We start from the raw sequence: 19,143 nt of genomic DNA on the forward strand, positions 1-19,143 counted from the left end.
CAAGACTTGAACGGCTCCTGGCTGTACATTTTGGCTCCCCCATACAGCGCGAGTTCAGAATTCGGATGCAAAATACTACAAAGTTGTCATCTTTGCACATATATGCTTTTTTCAAGTATAAATGGTCTTCAGCTCCCAGTAAGTATTTGCGGAAACAAAATGAATAAGTTTAAGCCCTGTAGTCATGCCTACATTTAGCTAATGAAAGGAGAGCACGGGACAGACAGCAAGGTGGTGCAGGTCCGGTGCAGGTCACCGGTTCCCAACAAGAAAATAAATGGCAACGCAATTGGAGAGCAAACACCAAAGAGGTCAGAGTCCCAGAACATGTGCGTGGCAGCCCAACAAGGAAGTCTCAAAAATAAACAGTCCTCAGGCAGCCACCCTGCATGGGACAAAGAGCTAAACTGAAGCCAGCTCTTGCTTGAATAAGGTAGCACACCAGGCCTAACGAGGAGTTTTCAGTATTCATATATGAGAGCATGGGCATGTTAAAACCAACACAACCAGCTACTAAACTTAGGCAAGTTATTTTACTTAACTTACTGCCAAGAAACACATTTGTCTCAAGTGACTGAATGTCCTATTAAAACACCAAACTTCAGCGAGCCGAAGCGTCCACGCTGATGCTGAAGGGTGGTCCTGCACCTTTGGCACATCTCCCTTCCTCCAGGCTGCATAACCACGTGTGCTGGCAAAGTGGTAAACAAGATCAGGGATCTAATCCGAGCTAAAAATAATTTTACCTTTAAAAAACCACACAGAATGGTTTTATGATTCAGTTTGCCAAGCAGCTTCACACACTCATGTGGCACTAGAAAGGCCAGTGCAAGGGCAGAGCTGACAGCACCTCCCCATCTGGCAGCCACAGCTGAACAGTTTGTAAACCAGCCTTTGCCTTGCAAATGTCACGCAGGACCTGCAGGAAGGGGGTAACTGCATCTCCTGGGGGTGCCAGCCTGGGATCCTGCCCGGGTTCATCCTTCTACTAAGGTAAGGAGAGTCCAAAAAGGAAAGCAAGAAACAAATATTCATGACAGCATGTGGTACAGACAAAATCATCAAGTTTCATGGTGTAGCTTTATGGATTTGTTAACCTTTACCTAGAATACTGTACTTCTCTTGAGGTTTTACCATTTGGTGCAATAAGGTTTGAATGCAGGATCACTATTCAACATCTGACACATGCATTTGCAGGCTGTTTTTCAAACGCAAGGAGCACGCTGCGAGCCAAAGCCACTGCGGCTATTTTTACCCTGCGCATTAGACCTTGGGTGCTTGTGCTATGATGCATGGAGTCAAGTTCATGTTAAGGATGATCTGGGAAGATCAACTTGATTTGCACTCCTGGTTGCCAGAGGTGAGATAGCAAGCCTTTTAGCAACAACACTGACAAAAGACATCACTGATGGTTCCTGCTGGACAGGTACTTAGAAAGTGTCCAACTGAAAAGCGTTTTTAGCCATGCACATCATTCCGCTAACGATACTTAAGGTTGTTTAAATGCACCAGCTTAACTCAAGTCACCAAAACATGCACCAACTGAGTAATAGTTATCACCAACAATGAGAAAAACCTTACTTAAAACATCATTTAAGAACTCCACCTTCTTCTAATAATTAAGAGTGTTTAAAAAAAATAAATCAGATTGCCAGAAGAATATCAATGCTACTTCAAGTGCTAAAATTTGTCCTCCAATAATTAGAGCCAGGATAGGATTATCAACCTTTTTTCCTGTAGTAAAACAGTTACCACCTTTTATGTTTTTACCCTTGCTGGAAAAAAGGGTTCTCTTTCCTATTTCAGCTTTCACATTAGTCAGAAAGCTGAAGCAGAGACACCGTGGGAAATTCGTTGCCTACTGACCTGACATGAAGACTAACGCTAAGGACCTTCACTTGAATTTGGAGTTGATTATGAAGCTATTCATCCAGCTAATCTTCTCTGCTGAAGAGAAATCTCTCGGAACAGAAGCTCCTCCAGCTCCTCACAATCTCAGTCAAATACAGTTTGATAGCCCTTGAAATGCAGAAGTCTCTCTCGTTACCATAAGAGAGCCGTTGAGTGTTGGCAAGATACTCACGCTGCCTGGCAGAAAACCTCAGTGGCTGCTCTGAAGTCAGTGCTCAGGCACGTCTATCTTACCCCAAAACCACTGCTGTGTACCTTCCCATCTGGCTGGGAGAGCCAGCAACGAGAGAGGTAGGGTTGCTGAGCTACACTGGGTTTCTTGTTTTGTTTTAAACACTGCAACCAAGGCTTTGCGTTTCACTTCATCCATTTTGCCACTGGTAGAGAAGGCAAGCAGCAGAAATGCTTTGCACCAAATCCTACATGTCAGCACTGGTGAGCACTCTTTGAAACAGACTGGAAGTTTAAATACAGCTTAAAAAAAACGTAGATGTACAGCAGGTAGCAGCAAACTTCTGAATCTGTCAGCACAGGAGGTGGCTTCTTCCCCGTTCAGTAAGTCCCAGTTCCAATAAGCCATTAACATAATGTTTTTATAAGTCAGTAGTCAAAGCTTGCAAATGAAGTGCTATGTTTTATACCAAGAAATTGCATCTCTCCCACCTCTCCGTTCTTCTGTATTCCTGTATGAGTAGTGTATAAACACTGATGCTCTCCACGTGTGCTGGGACAAGACAAATCTTTCACATTAACTCCCCACCACCACTTGGTGCAGAACTAGTAGACTACCCAGGACCCCACATTTCCTTTTCAGATCCACTTGTGTTTTAGGGCAGCATCAGCACCAAACCAGACAACTACAAGGCATTATTTGGACTGCAAGGCTCCACGATATCCCTTTAGTTACATGGCAAAAAAAGCAGCAGAAACGCAGAGAGAACTCAAGACAGCATGTACAAGAGGGTTCTTGGCGAAAGAAACAGAGGGATAAGCAGATTTCATGCAAGACACCAATATCTCACAAGACTTCACTGTAAAGGCCAAGGAGTGGGAAGCCCACAGGGACAGAAGGCAGGAGGAGGAGCAGAAGACAAGGGGCCATCGCTCGCTTCCATGTGGATGTAGCAGAAAACAACAAGGTCACTGCAGCTCCAGCTTTTGAAATACTCACAAAATGAGAAGATAAATAGATGACCCTGAAAGTCAGGGCTAACTGGAGCCATCAGATTTCCACATTCAAGTAACCATGGAAGACACAGGTAGATAACCTGAACCAGGGTGGCTTTTCTGGAGGATATTGTTTTTCCACATTCCTTCCCCTAGAGCAGAGGGGAAACCTTAACACTCATTCTTTCCTTTTAAGACTGGAAAACTTCTAACTGTATACAGCTCTAGAGGAGACATTAGGTCAAAGACAGACAGGAAGCCTCAGCAGCCTGAAACATCAAAATAAAAGGCATTTGAACTACATTAGCTGCTTGGTTAAGGAAAGTACACTATTTGTAGACAACCATGGAAATAGAAACAGGTTGTTACTGGAGTTAAGTGCTCATCTACAACTCAAAAGCTTTGTCAGAAAAAATAACATTTTTTTGCAGAATTTATATTTGCACAGCAAAGCGCTGAAAGCCTCCAGCAGAAGTAAGGTACAGTAACCCCCTGCAAACACTTTCAGCACAAGGAAAGTAAGGAAAAACAACATTTTAAGCATGTTTCAAGTGGCACTCCAAGATTTAAGACAGCCACTGATAACAACCACGGCTCTACATGTGGTTTTCAGGTTGTTAATTCACCGTATGTCCCAAAGCAAGAAGGTCAAATGCAAAGATGTGGGTGTTTTTTACTCCAGCTGCCTTTCCAAAACAGATGTTTATTTAGTGGAAGAAAAACCATCCAAGTTCAGGCATGAATGAAAATCTTTCTGATTAAGGATAAACCCATTATTGCAACCACACTGCTGATAGGAGACAATTTTTGTTGCCATTTTCTGAACAACTCTGGTGTTCAACCTTCCAACAAGAACCGAGATCTGCAAGTTCAGGTGGAAACAGCTGCACGGTGAGCAGAGACCCTAAAGGCCTGTAGCTGCCTGTTAAAGATTTTACATGAGAGAGAAGCAGCCTTTTCAAGTGATGGTGTGTGCTAATACTTTGAAACAAAGATTATCTAGCTCAGCAAGACGGTAATCTTGGTTGAAACCTTTAAACCTTACTATTCTAATGGCAGACAGTCGTCCATACAACCTGCACCAGAAGCATTTCATGTTTTCCTGCCCAGTAGCTGCTGAAAGATAATTTAAGTGAAACGTTATGACAGTACCATGAAACAAACGCTGACTTTTGCACGGCAGTAAAGACAGGATCTAACCTTCAGTGGGGGTTAAGGGGAGCTGAATTAATTCTGGCTGATCCAAATGTGCCTGCCAGTGTGAGAGGGCAAAGACTGTGCCATGTAATTTCCATGACAGAGTGCATAAGAAGTTATTTGCTGACCCTCTGCCACCAGCAGAGCTATGTCCACATGACAGAGACAAAGTAAACTTCGAATTCAGTATTTCCATAAGTACACTGATATTTAATAAGGCTGTATAGGAGAAAGCGGAACTACATTTATACTGCATATACTTTTAAAGCAGGACTGCTACCAGGAGCCCCTCTCAACACTCAGTCCCACGGTGGGTTGGTAAGAAGGAAGAAATGCTGAAGACTGATGCAAATTAGACACCGGCAACTAAAGCGGCCATAATACAAACTGTGGTGCCTTTCAACATATTTGCACCATGCACTAAGTACTGGGCTGGAGCCGACTCTGGAGCAATCCTGCTTAAAAGCCTGCGGGCTCTCCAGATGACAGTGATTAGCCATTTTCAAGCCTTCACCTTGTTCTGTGAATTATTTCTGCAGAAGTTACTGGAAGGAGTTATAAGAGAGTTGCAGCAATGCCCAAATCCAGGTGGGCTTGTTCCCAGCACAGCTCGAGAATCGCAGCCTCTAGAGCTGATGCCCCAGGTGACAGCGGAGCAAAGCCCTCGGAGGTATAGGGGGACATCGTATTCCACGGGACGGACAGCGCACAAGCCCAGCTTGTGCTCCCAGCTACAGCACACAGACTCCATCTGAAGCATCATCTGCCAGGATTGCTAAAAGCTTCATGTTTAAAACGCTCTTTAATGAAGAAGTGACTGTCATTTCCCAATATGATTCTGCTGAAGCGTCCACCGCCTGCTACAGGGAAGCAGGATTAGTGTAGTCAGTGCTCTGCGAGTATTACTGACCATTTACTTGCTAAAGTCTTTTTAGATTGCACAAGCCACCGCTGCCAGGAACACCAGCCTACCGCAGGTTTTCAGCAGCCACAAATCCCCCAACATGCTCCGCTTGTGCATTGCATGCCAGAAAGCACAGGGGAAAAAGGAGTAAATGGGTTTTGTTGATCTTGGGAGGATGCTGTATTGGGACAGAATGTAGACCAAGCTCAGAAAAAGCTTCTGAACAGCAAAACTGTAAGCCATAAGAGATAATGTTTATTGCTGCGTCTGTTAAGAGGTTTAAGAGCAAAGTCAAATTTCCCCACATGGAGAGTGGAGAAGAAAGAATTCTTCCCAGCAGAACACAAATTGCATGACTTGCCAGAAAAAGAATAGGGACATTTTTACGAAGTGATCTTATCAAATCAATTTTGAATTCAGAATCCAGTAAAACACAAGTAAGTGCACTCAGACGCCAGCAGAGCCAGTGCAGTTATTAGAAGGAAAGACAGCGTCTAGCATCTATAAAGCCACTGAAAGCGGTTTCAGGAGAACATACAGTTACCAGCAACAGCATTGCGGTATTTTGTGCTCTTGAAAATAAAGTTTTAATCTGCTCCAAAGAGAGAAGTTCAGAAGATCAGTTCCTGCCCCAAAGTTGCACCATTGCAGTGACATCAGTAGGGCTTCCTGGCTGGAAGTAACCGGTAGTCACATCAGTTTGGCCTCGAGTGAACAAAAATGCAATTAAGCAAGGATTCCTTTGGATCTTCTTATATATAAGAACATTCTTATACTGCAGAACCTCGTATAATCAAAATATCAGCAAAATGTATGCTCACTTCCAAGCAGTACAAACAGGTACAGCTGTTGCCCTTGGTTTGACAGAGCTCTCTTATACTCTCAGTTAAATTCACCTGAAGATAAAAGCATACTGAACCTGCTGGAGAGTTGGCAAACAGACCCTAATCCTGCTGCTACTAAATTTTTTTTTATATACTTCAGTGGGAAAAAAGCAACTTTTAAATTAAACAGAACTCACGTAAGTACATAACTCATCTGGCTGAATAATTTCATGCACAATTCCTGAAACTGCAGATTCTATAGGTATATACTTGGTTTTCACCAGGCAAATAAATTCACACTAATTTGAGAAAAATCAGGAAGTTTATCATGCACACTTATAATCACACCATACACTTCTTTAGAAGAGTCAACACCTAGCTATTACAAAATTAGGTTACATTTCAGTATCTAAGAGATAGTCAGCTCCAAAACAATGGTCTTCGCAGGGCTGTCATTTCCCCTGTAAGGGAATATGACAAAGTCACAGCCACACTGTAAGCATTTAAACATGTTACGCTACAGCTACAACAGAAATACTTCTGCAGGAGAACAGCAATCCAAACCACGCTTAGCGACACAGCACATACTACTTTCCTGGTTTGTTCTAAAAGCAGAAGGAGGACAGTAGACCTGACCACCCACAGAGCGTTATCCAAGTCAGCAAGCCCTGACGATCGATGTTCTAGCCATCACAACAGGAACCTTTGGTACACATCCGAATGCCAACACAAAGCATCAGCTCAGTACCAAGACGTGAGGACCACCACTGACACGCAGTAGCCAGTGCACCTCTGCATGGCTGTTCAGACCTTGGTGCCTGGCCGTCCAGTCATTTTAGCATTGACCTAGTCGGCTGCTTATCCAGCCTGCGTCTTACCAGCTTGGTCATAAGGATACTATGGGAAAAATCACACCAAAAACCATGTTAAAGGCGAGGTAAACACCATCCACTGCTCTGCCCTCCTCCAGAGCCAGCCATCTCATCACCTTGTTCACCAACAGCTTACCTCTGGTAAATCCACACTGGCTGTCCCCCAAAAAACCATCTTTCTCCTACATGCACAAGAAAGCAGCTTCCAAGAGTATTTGTTCTACACCTTCCCAAGGACCCAAATAAGGATGCCCAGGCCTATTTCCCCACATCCTCCTTCTCACCCTTTTGAAGATACACGATATTTTCCCTCTTCCACTCACCAGGAGCTTTCCCCAGTCACTACAGCCCTTTAAGGACAATAAAGAATCAACTTGCAATCACGTTGGCCAGTTCCTTCAGCACACCAGGAAAATCTTTTGTTTACACAGAAAAGGAGGAAACCGCTCTAGTGGCCTGCAGTTAACTAAATATTTAAACACCAATCCATATGGGGCCATAGCAGACCTTGATGGACCTTCTGTGTGACCATCTAGCACCCCACAGTCCCAGGAGGCTGCTCTCCCGTTCTCCATGCTGCTTAGGACTTCCAAAATAAGAGGAGTTTCCAGGTATTCAGTAACCTGCCACAGATTTCCACAAGCCCATGCAAGCCTTTAGCATCCACAGCGTCCTGCAAAAATAAGTTCCACAGCTTACATCTCCTCCCGCGCTCTCTGGACACGAGGCTGGCAGACAGCACTTGCCACCCCCTGGCTTCTGCACTGAAACAGAGTGAACGCTGCATCATTGGAGGCTTTTTCTTTAAAAAAAAAAATTGGATAATCTTACTGCCACAGCTGTCAAGTGATAAGCTCACATGCTTAGTCCTCCAAATTTTCATCCCTACTCAACTCCAACAGTGTCCTGGTTTCAGCTGGGATAGAGTTAATTCTCTTCCTAGCAGCTGGTACAGTGCTGTGTTTTGGATTTAGGATGAGAATAATGTTGATACCACACTGATGGTTTGGTTGTTGCTGAGCGGTGCTTACACTAAGTCGAGGGCTTCTCAGCTCCCCATGCTCTGCCGGGTGCACAAGAAGCCAGGAGGGGGCACAGCCAGGACACCTGACCCACACTGGCCCAAGGGCTATTCCAGACCATACGGCGTCATGCCCAGTATAGAAACTGGGGGAGTTGGCCAGGGGGTGGCAATTGCTGCTCGGGGACGGGCTGGGCATCGGTCGGCAAATGGTGAGTGGTTGCATTGTGCATCACTTGTTTTGTACATTCTTTTATCATCATCATTATTGTTATTATTTTCTCTTCCTCTGCTGTCCTATTAAACTGTCTGTATCTCAACCCACGGGTTTTACCCCATCCCATGGGGGGGGGGGGGGGGGGGAGGGTGAGCAAACAGCTCTGTGGGGCTTAGTCGCCAGCTGGGGTTAACCCACAACAAACAGTAATACTGCTCCGTAAAGCAGAGTTTTGTAGCATCTGCAGAACATAAGCGGTAGGCATGATTATCCAATTTCTCACATTTTATTTGAAAGGCTATTCAATAACAGTGAAAGTATTTTCAATATGTCCTACTGAAGCTGCCTCATTTGGGACATGAATTCAACTCAGACCTCCGAGAAGATCCCACAGCTGGTTACAGCAGAGATGTTTTAGAGACACAGGAAGAATTAGACCAACTGTCTTGGCTGTTCTTGGCCCTCCATTTTTACTCCTCCAAACAGTTTAAGTCAACCACATAAGCAGAAAACCTGACACTCATAGAAAAAAACACACAGATACATCTAGCATCCGCTTCTGGTGTGTTTAACACACACGTAAGCAATGGATGCACAAAAAGCTACAGGATGATCCTCATTCAGCATTGGCGTATTTGGGCAATAACACCCACCTCTCACGTCTACATTAGTATAGTTTTAACTCTGATCAAGAGAGCACTCACGATGCTGACTCTCAAGTGTCTCCCCTTACCGTGCTTCAGCTCACTTTCCAGAGCAGCTGGTGGAGAAGACAATGGATTCTCTTTGGATGAAGCCAGAGGAGCACCTTTGAGTTCAGAGCACATCCAGCATGCAACAGGCAGTAGCACAAGTTCAGCCCTGTGGGTCAAACCAGAGCTACCCCAACGCAAAACCCTGCAGCAGACATAGCACAGATATCGACTCCTCGCCACCCATTTCCCTCCGCAAGGTGATTTTATCACTCCATGCAACCTGCTAATGTGAATAGCACTCGGTGCACAAAAATGCAGACTGTGAATCACGGGTTTTAAACACAAAGTATTTGAATTTCCCTCTTTTTGTAAAAAAGCTTGCATGATACCCAGAATCCAACTACGTATTAGTAAAAGATGATTCTTCCATTTCTTCAGGACACTAGACAATGTGCTGGTTACTACGCAGCGGTTTGGTTCATTTTAACCATCTTCTGCAGATGCTGCAAAGACCATATCCGGGAAACTAAACTGCCTTTTGTTCTCAAACATTCTCACTTGGAAAAGCCTTGCACAAAAAATGCTCAAGACATGCTTGCACATCTACATTTCTCAGCTGATTTGAAAGGAGACCACAACTTTGCAGAAAAGCCATTTCAGTGCTCTTGCAGCTTTAGAGATGAGCTCACTCAAGGAAGTCTGCATGATACCTTTAAATCCTTCCGTGCTAAAATACAGTTAACAAGCGAGACCAAGCAGAAGTATATGTAAGCTCTGTATTAAAATTAATATCTAAACTGCACTTACGGTTTTAAATAAGAATAGAAATAAAGAAAACATGTTTGAGATCCTTCAGTAGCACTGAATTTTTCTACTGGGACACAGAAGGTGAACAGTTGCCCAAACCTCCGACTCTGAGCTTGCTGCGAGAGGCTCTCAGGGGCAGGGCCCCGACGCTCTGCAGCTGGCGGGGATTCCCCGCCTGGCACCACTGCTCTCCGTTTCCTATTCCGTGTTGCTCCGCCGAGCTGGGTGCTCGCACATCTGCCACCACCCTGCTTCGCAGGGGGGAAATAACACTCCAAGATTTTATCAAGTGCATTGATGCTTTGGGACAGACGGACTCCACTACCCTCAAGCCAGGAGCCAGCTCCCTCAGGTATCTTTTAAAAAAAGTTGTACTAACAGCAGTAAAATTAACCACACCATAGCACAGCATTGCATCGTCAACCCTGTGGATCAGCTACGGAGCTGGCAAACGAGCTTACTGAACTCCAGCCACGGCAAGCACAACTGCACAGCCGAAGGAGCAGGTCTGTATGTGTGTAATAACTCGCAGGGATTTTGACGCCTTTAAGAGGTTAAAGTTCCTAGCAGGAACACAGGCTATGACTTGGAAATTAGTTTTTAAAATGGCAGGCAAATAATTGGATTACTGCGATTGGAAGAAGGGCAGATTCTGTAGTCTGCCGGTTTGCTACTGCAATTAAAGTGGATTACTCTGCCACCTCATCCTTTCCAAATTCTATTGCCACATCAGAACGAACTCTTTAAGCCTCCATGTGGGAGGCCTCCATTTGTCTCTTACAGATTCCCAAGAGGAGTTTAAGGCAACTTTCAGTTCACTAGAAGTTCTAGCATCCAGAAGAGTAGGTATCAGAGGATACAACCCATGCTGGGCCAAAACAGAGTTCACATTAGCAGAGCAATTGCTGACTTTACTGTAAAGTCCTTAAAAAAAAAAAAACCAACCCTGAAAAAACACAGGAAAAATACATCCAAGTATCCAAGTGCTGTGGTCAGTAAGAGATGTGTATGAGTAAGTAGCAAAGAAAACTGCAGTTCTCTATTAACATGTGACGAAGTTTGTGCCAACTTTTGTTCAGTCTTGTGCAGCCATGAGTCTGTTTCTCTAGAAACACTGCCAAGGTATTTTCCTGGCTAGCAGACACGTAGATATGTCGCGTGGCAGAAGGATGCCGTACAATGGCTCGGTCACCAGAGCAGCGGCTACCAGCTGCACCACATCTGTCCCGCAGACGCCTCTGCAAAAGCATTTAATGGACGTAACAGACTGACCTCAGCCACCGCTGCTTGTCCTCAGTGAAAACAGGTCTGGTACCTGGACACAGACTGAGAACAGCAAAGGAAGCTGTGATAATACTTAGGGGATTAAAAAAAAACACCACCAGAAAACCTAACACACAGCAACAAACAACCCTCAAAAAAAAAAAACCACCAAGAAGCCTTACCAGCTTCAACTATCCGTTCATTTCACAAGCTCTGATTAATCATTTAACCTTCTACAGTGCTACCTCCTTCAGTACCTTGCTGAAAAGCGAAAAGCCAGTTCTCAGAGTCCCCAGGAAGGGCCTGCTGTGCTCCAAATCATCCTCCACATTTTTTCCGATTGAGCGATCAGACCTCTGAAGGACTGGTGAAATGAAGAAATCAATCTCAGACACCACGTGCATTTGGTACCCAGTTAAACCAAGCGCTACTCTTCTCTCAAAGAGCAACCTGCAAGCACACACCATTCAGCTCTGCCAACCCATATATTGAAAAGCTGTAGCTGGGCACTTGAAATATGTAGTAGTAAACAATAACAGCATTGTCTACGGGGCTGATCAGTCCCTCAAATTGATGTTTTACAGAATCCTCTGAATTTCTGCATATTTTTGCAGCAGTCTTGGAAACTCTGCAGATTTTCCAGTTTGTGCATATGGGTGAGCAAACGGACTCAGGTACTTGCAGACAAGCAGGCAACTTCTACAGTTTGGATCCTTCCACCCTCTCTTCCGCATACGTCTTAACAGAAAGCAGGGAAAAACAGCATCCCTCAGATTCCTTACTTCATCACCCCCAGAAAATTGCACCTTAATAAAAAAGACAGTCTTAATAAAGTCAACTTGCAAAAGCATGCCATTCATTTCCCTAACAAATAAGCTTTCTACTTGATTTCACCTTTTGACCTTACTACATTATCTTCTGTTTGACATAGAAGATGGGCCCGCAAACACCAGATCAGATCGCATGTTCTGCGCTATCAGTTTCAGAGATGGCACGTCTTTTCATTTTAAGTCTTCAGTTCACAACAGCGATGCAAACCAACCCCTACAGCAAGAGAGAAACAGGGTTCACATCACAAAAGCTGCGCAGTAGCTGCCAGCATCATGACAAGACTCACACTGGGACATCTACGCCTTCAGAGATGTCCACCACAACACGTTTCGGCTCTGTCTGCTTTCCCAAGGGCATGCTCGCACTGGATTTCCACCCTCCAAAGCCAACAGAGTCAGTTTGACCCAACAAGAAATCAGCACACAGGGAAAACCACGGCTGCAGCAGCTCCCTCTCACAAACAAGGAGCATAAAAGACTGCATTTTGTGTTCCTAGATGACCCGGCCAAGGAGCATTTATAGAGACAATCTCCAGCAACAGCACCAGCCCACATTCACACGGCCCCCGCACCTCAGTGCTCAGAGGCTGTAGAGCAGAAAACTGTTTTGTCAGGTCACACACGGGGACTTCCCATGAAAAACAAACACCAAATTTCTTCAAACTTGGCACATGACAGCATACACTTTCCTCCATGCAAACAAAGCACAAAGACAGCCTGTTTGTGGCTTCTGTCCAGCAACAGGACTTCTTGTCTGGATCTAAACAGGCCACTAACGCACCACAACAGCCCGTTCGCTGCAGCACTCCATCACACAGCAAAGCAGAGGACGGCAGCAGGGAGATGCACGGAGCATTCGGCTGTTCTCTGGTCCCTCCCTGTTTTGGAAAGCTGCATCACAAGGACTGTGTTAAACCTAAGCAAAAGGAACAGCAACAACGCTGAGACCGGAGCAGTCAAAACAAAGCGCAGAACTTCTCTGCTGCACAACCCAAGTCCCATTGCCACAGGCAACACGGCGCCTGCCCCTTCAACCACAGCCGCTGTGAGTATCAATTCAGTGCGACAAAGAGAATGCTTACCCAAGCCAGACTAAAGCAAGTACTACCAAATATTTGTTCTCACCTGCTTGCACCAGCTTAGCAGGCATCAGTTACAGTTTTCTGACAACCACTGGACCGCCACAGCCGTATGTTTAAGCTCAGCCCCAGCAGGGCACTGCACAAGCATCAGCCCGGCTGTCTGCACCATTAAGTTAGCACAAGGCCCCTGGCACCGATCTGTATGCAAGATTACAAATTGAGCTCGGCCACCAGTTTACGGTGCAGTTCAAGAATTAGCACAGGCCAGCCTGCCAAAGGCAGCCTGAACACCGTCATCCGGTTTGAAGGATGGAGGTTCAGCAGGACGGACAGACACAGGCTCTGTGAGATGGCCTTGGGGCCAGAAAACAACCAGTACAGATGTAATCTGCCTGTTCTAGTCTTCAGCAGAATAGATAAATCATCTCTTTTCTTTAGACATGATGTCCCGTTGGTGTGTCTGCAGTTTGGTTGCTCTACCACTGTATCTGAAGAGTATACTCCAGGTTAGAGACTTAGACAGTGTATTTACCTTAAAATTAAGTACTATTATCTTAAACTTGTGTACTGTACAGTATCCACTTCTTACCTTAATGAAGCTTTTTACTTTAACTGCAGGGACACCCAGCCATTGTCCCAAGAAAAGTCACAAGTTAACAGCTATCTGCAGCTGCAAATTTACTGAATGAGCCAGGAAATAAGAAAAAGGTTGTTTATCAACAGTAACTTCCTCCCTGAATGCGCTGCCCACACAGGGCACCCTTTCCTTACTTCACACTGCAATTCTGCTCCAACTAATAGTACCATACATCTAAGAGCAAGCACAGCTTGAGTCCCACTGCATCCACCTTACCCATACACCTACCCGAGGTCCTTCTATCAAACAGAAAGGCCACGCTTCTGTTGCTTACCACCTTGTTTCCAGCTAACACTGAACGGCTACAACAGATTAAGGTAATTCAAGTAGATATTACCTTGGTGCTCTCCCCTCCCCACAGTTCCATCACCTCCCTTGCACCGGAGGACACCTAATCCCGCATACCTGGCTCAGAAGATGGAACTGGCATGAAGCCAGATCAGCACCATAATAACAACAATGGATTTTTGCTGGTTTAGCTCCCTGAGCACCAGCGGTGAGGTGACAGAGAGAGCGAGGAGGCGGGGAGGGATAGAACTGCCACAGAAACATCAGCTGTGATGACCTTACACTGCTGTTCAGGGACCACCGCAGGGCAGTTTGCCAGGACAAGCAGGTCTACAGCCAAGGGCCGTCAAAACCCACGACCCCAAGCCCCTTCCCCTGCAGCTCCCCGCTATCAGCTCCCTGACAGTCAATCAGGGCTCACTCCACCCCACAGCAAGCCAGCTCAGAGAGCTCTGCGAGTGAACTAACTCTGCAAAAGAGCAGAGAGATGCAACACGGTGCCGAAGACAAAATGGAAGGTTTCTCAATCTGGAGGAAAGTTTTACGGTGCCTTTCAGGGGCAGAAGAATAAGGTACCTGAGAGCTGCCACATTTCTTAACGTGGTTTTATAATATACCCTACGAACTTCAACCACCGGCAGCTGAGAAGCCAATATGAACACACAAGCTAGGACAAGAATCAAAAGACATTGTTTCAAACCAAAACGCAGGGAAACTTTTTGAAGATTGGAGTTGGAGTTTGACCAGAGTATTTTAACATTCCCGCTGAATACACAAATAGAAATATTTGCCAAAACTGAGGTTTTGGCATCATTTACTCATCTTTTCCCAGATTTGGCTGCCTCTGCAATGAATCTAGGCATGCAACCCAGGGTAACGCGCAAGCTTCAGTTTTGCTAGTTTTCAGTGCAGCTTTTCTACATACGCGTTTTAGCCTTTAAGTGGATTCTGGAAGAGATCAGTGGATGAACAGCAGTGCACATAGGCTGAAAAAGATCTGGTCCCACTTATACCCTACACTGGAGAGTCTTCCACTCTTTTTTCAAAACAGATTGTTAAAAAAAGATACAGAAAAACATATACAGAGAAGTACCAAAGTGTTCACCTGTGGGGTAGTATCATATAGTCTTAAAATAGGTAACTGCATCATATCTCCCAAAAGAAGACCAACTATTTTGATGCCTTTCAAACTGTAAATATGAGGTCCAAATAAATTACTATTTATTAAAATAGTGCTTGCAAGTCTCAGCCACAGATGCCTATTTACATTTGCTTTCCAGCCAGACTTTTCAAGTCTTGTTCTAACAGATACCTCTTCCAGAATGGTTATGATAGAACCCGAGCTCCTCCCCCTCTCCATTAGGTAGATTTGAATCCGCACTGCAAAGACAGATCTCTCAGAAGCGTGTGCCGTACTCTCACAATTCAACACTTCTGCTCAGCTCCTGCAGGTTGCACTTGTTTAGTTTCCTCTCTCTCACGCCTCTCCCACTACTCAACTTCCCTTTTCTTTTATCCACCCTCTAACGTGCCTGCCCCACACAGAAACTGGGGTAAGTCCATCTTCAAAACAGCAGAGTAACAAAGACTGTCAGACTGGGAAATTAGAAGATAAAAATTCTTCTTTTAGGGTCTGCAACTCACTACCCGACCCGAGACAATTCAGCAGCTCCTACTGCAGCAAGTTCTGCTGCATGAAAGACACCGATACACTGAGAATACTAAAAAAAAAAAAACCGTTGTGCATGTCACTTGCTTGCTAATATTATTTACATCCTCATTAACCACAGCATTTTGCAAATAAGAAGAGGCAATCCCTCCCCCGCAAAGCCCCCCGTGTAAGTTTCTGCCTAGAAACATTAAGCAACTGCAGAACAGGTCAAAATAAAAACCCTGCCTATGCAAGTGCGCGGCGTTGGAACAAAGTTGCGGGCAGCGACAGGCCAGCAGCTCGCACCGACCGGGCGGCACTTCACCGCTCCGCACCTCGCCGGGCTGCCCCCGCAGCCCCGCACGCAGCCGGAGGCCGAGGCTGCCCCGCCGCCCCCCCCCCCGCCGCGCCGGGCTCCGAGCGGGGCCAGGCGCCGCGGGCGCGGCCGTCCCCCGCAGGAGGGAGCCCGCATGACCCGGAGCGGCCGGGAGGCCTCTGACCCGCCGCAGCGGCCTCCAGCTCCCCCCCCCCCGCCGCCACCGCCGCCGCCCCGGCCGCAGGCCCCGCGTACCGTCCGGGCGGCCTCTGCCCAGGTCCTGCCCTTCTTCCTGCGGCCCTTCTCCCTCATGTCGGACGCGACGAGGCGCAGCTGACTCCGAGGTACCCTGGGGGTTCCTTCCGCCCGGGAGGGGGACGCGGGGGGAGCCGGAGCGGGCGGCGGCGGCCCTGGGTGCAGGCGGCCCTAGGTGCGGGCGGCCCCGACCGCGGCAGCCCCTGCGCCCGCCGCCGCTGCCATATTGGGATCCTACTGTAAAGGGCCCCGGTCATGTGACCTCTGCCGCGTGACTCCACCTACTGTACGGGCCGCGGGGGGGCGGAGCGGCTCGGCGGAGAGCCCCGCCCCCGAAAGCTGCGCATGCGCACTCCCCGCCCCGCGGCGGCTGCCAAAGGGCGCGGCCGCCCCCCCTCCCCCGCCGCCGTCCCGCCTCTCCCGCTGCGCGCGGCGGCGGCTCCTCACGGCCGCCCGCCCCGCCTCTCCCCCGGGCGGCACAGCGGCCTCGCCGGCCACAGCGACCCCGGCTGCCCGCCGCCACCAGCTCCCCTCCCCCGCCGCCACCAACTGCCACCGCCTCCCCTCCCCCCTCCGCCGCCACCAACTGTCACCAACGGCCGCCGGCTCCTCCCCCGCGGCCGCCGGCGGCTCCGTCAGCCCCAGTCGCCCACCCCATGGCGGCCCGCTGCCCTCACGGTCGCCAGCTGTCCCCTCGCTGCCTGTGCCCGGGTGCCTGCAGTCAGTTGTCGCCACAGGGTGGCCACCAGCCCACCCCACGCCAGCGCTGCCGCCCGCCTCCCTGTCCCCACAGCCGCCAAGAGCCACCGAACCCCCCTCCTCACGCCCACGCCTGCCCCAGCTGACCCCCAGGGCCACCAAGCTGGGCCCCTCGCTGGCCATTGCTTCACAGCTGCGGCACCCAGCTAGTCCCTTGCCGCTCACCACCACCCAGCCACGCTCCCCTTCCCTCTGGTGCTGCCAAGTGTACCCCAACTACCCAGGCACCTCGCAGCCAGCTGCCGCCTCGTTACCATCCGCATTCCTCCCCCTGACACCAGCACCTGCCATCAGAGCCACTGTCCCCATCCCCTGGCATCAAGCTCCCTCCACTCAGGGGTGGTTGACCAGCGTCCCAGCTGCCATCTTCCTCCGTTGGCACCTCCGCCGGGCACGCGTCCACTCACACGGCCGCTACCCCGAGCCGCAGCTCCCTTTGCTCCCTCCCGCAGCCCGCCCCACCACGCAGCCCGCTGCCCACCAACTAACCGCCTTCTCCCTCACCAACGCTATTACCCGCTCCCATCCACGTGCTGCCATGACAGGCTGTCCCAGCTGTTGGCCGTTCTCCTGCAATGCTGCTCCGTACACTCCCAGTCCCCTTTTCAGCACAGCTGTCCCCCCATCCCACCTCGTCCTCCGGAGTTGCAATCCACTCCCATCTTCTCTCAACCGAAAGCCACTTCTGCCCTTGGAAGACCCAGGAGCTCCCAGGTGACATTCCCAGGCTTGTGATTTTATTTCCATCTTCTCTCCTGTTAAAGGAGGGATATCACTGACTGGATAGAAAAACTAATTCTCACGCTGTTTGAAAGCCAGCCCTTGTTACCTACCTGCAAAGGACGTACGTCTATGCAGCATCTCAAATGGTTGCTCTTTCCGTATCGTGGTTTCATAGAAAAATGAGCAGCTTCTCACAGTGTGCAGCATCATATGTTCCTGTTTCTATGGGAAGAGAATGTGGAAAATCATAGTACGTGCCTGTGTGGGAAAGCCACCGTCAGTGAATACCATGCCAGGGACAAAAGAAAGTCAAGGCCAGTGTCCTTCAAGGTGTTTGTACACCTTAATTCTCACAGCACCCTCAGTGGGTTGCAAGCTTGCATACAACGGCTAGACAACAAAGCCGAAACAGAGTAATGGGCATAAATGTCCAGTGTAAATGGTTGTACAAGACAATGTTGAACTGAGCATCAAGGGAAAGGAGCAAGTTCTCATTGTGAACTAGTCTTTGGAGAAAAATCACTTACCGAGTCTGTGAAGGAGGTAAGCCAGGCCAGGATCTAAGACTAAAGACCACTTTTCCACCTCCTAAGTGAATCTCAAACTGACTGCCAGAATTATAGCTTGCTTATTTTACGAAAACGTGATAGGGTACATGCTCCAACCCATGATGTTAGAGCAGCCCTCAGGATTTACGTTGTGACTCATAAATTCGTAGAGGCGTTGGCTGGAAGAGACACCAGGAGGTCTCTAGTTCGATCTCACCTAAAGCAGCGCCGTCAGCAGCATTAGATTGGGTTAACTGCGGCTCTGTCTGGCCATGTCCTGAAATCATCCAAGCCTGGAGATCGCCCCACCTGCCTGGGTAACCTGTGCTCACCTACACCTTCTGGAGGAGTTTTCCTGCTGTCCGACGTCAACCTCCAAACTGCGGTGTGAGCCACTGCCCCTCGTTACACCCCAGTACCGAGAGCAGTTCGCCTTCACAGCCGTCCTTTACACGGTCGTGGGCTGCTCCTAGGTGTCCCCTTTTCACCCGGCCGGACAAGCCCTGCTGCCCCAGCCTCTCCTTGTGCGTTGTGTGCCCCAGGACCTCGAGCATCTCGGTAGCCCTGTGCTGGCTCTCTCCAGTTTCCCCTCATCCCTTTTGAACTGGGGGGACCCCAAATTAAATCTTTATTCAAAGCAAGGCCCCAGCAGTGCTAAATACAGGAGAAACCGTAATTTCCCTCTGTCTACTGGTGAAGCTTCTCCTCCCGTAGCCAGTATGCCACTTGTCCAATTTGTGGTGAGGTCGCACCATCAGCTCATGCTCAACCATCTGACCTTTTTCTCTGGGCTCCTCATGTCCCCGTGTACCTGGTGAGATGCCTTCATCGTCTCTTGCGGCTTAGCGTTGTTAACCATAACTGCGAACTTGCCAGGGAGATGAGTTAGAAAGGAGACTGTGTTAAAGTCTCCAATCTGCTGTCTGTCCGTGCTTCACTCTAGCTTATTTAATAGTAGCTTCCAGGGTTTTAAAATAGAAAAAGTGCACATTTTGGATAAAGTAAAAACAGATCATTCATGCAGTGAGCTAAGGAAATATTTGTGGCGTAAGATAATCACGTATCAATTGATTCATCTTAAGGATGTGAGCCATCATGTTATTTCACTCAGGATTTACATTAAGCCTGGAGTTCTGAACTTAAGTTACAGTCTGAAGATCATTTAATTTCCAAACT

At 47.9% G+C, this 19,143-nt stretch overlaps 1 protein-coding gene across 1 annotated transcript in view; it reads right to left on the bottom strand.

Annotated features, from left to right (window-relative positions):
• The window catches only part of ASXL2 (ASXL transcriptional regulator 2), a 132,634-nt gene extending 116,448 nt beyond the window's left edge, over nucleotides 1-16,186 (bottom strand). The window contains exon 1 of the mRNA XM_072858133.1: nucleotides 15,938-16,186. Within this exon, the coding sequence (XP_072714234.1) occupies nucleotides 15,938-15,994 (57 nt within the window). The 5' untranslated portion in view covers nucleotides 15,995-16,186. The remainder of the gene's footprint in view (nucleotides 1-15,937) is intronic.
• Between the last annotated feature and the right edge of the window lie 2,957 nt (nucleotides 16,187-19,143).

The sequence above is a fragment of the Ciconia boyciana genome, chromosome 3, assembly GCF_034638445.1.
Source record: "Ciconia boyciana chromosome 3, ASM3463844v1, whole genome shotgun sequence".
NCBI classification, from domain to species: Eukaryota; Metazoa; Chordata; class Aves; order Ciconiiformes; family Ciconiidae; genus Ciconia; species Ciconia boyciana.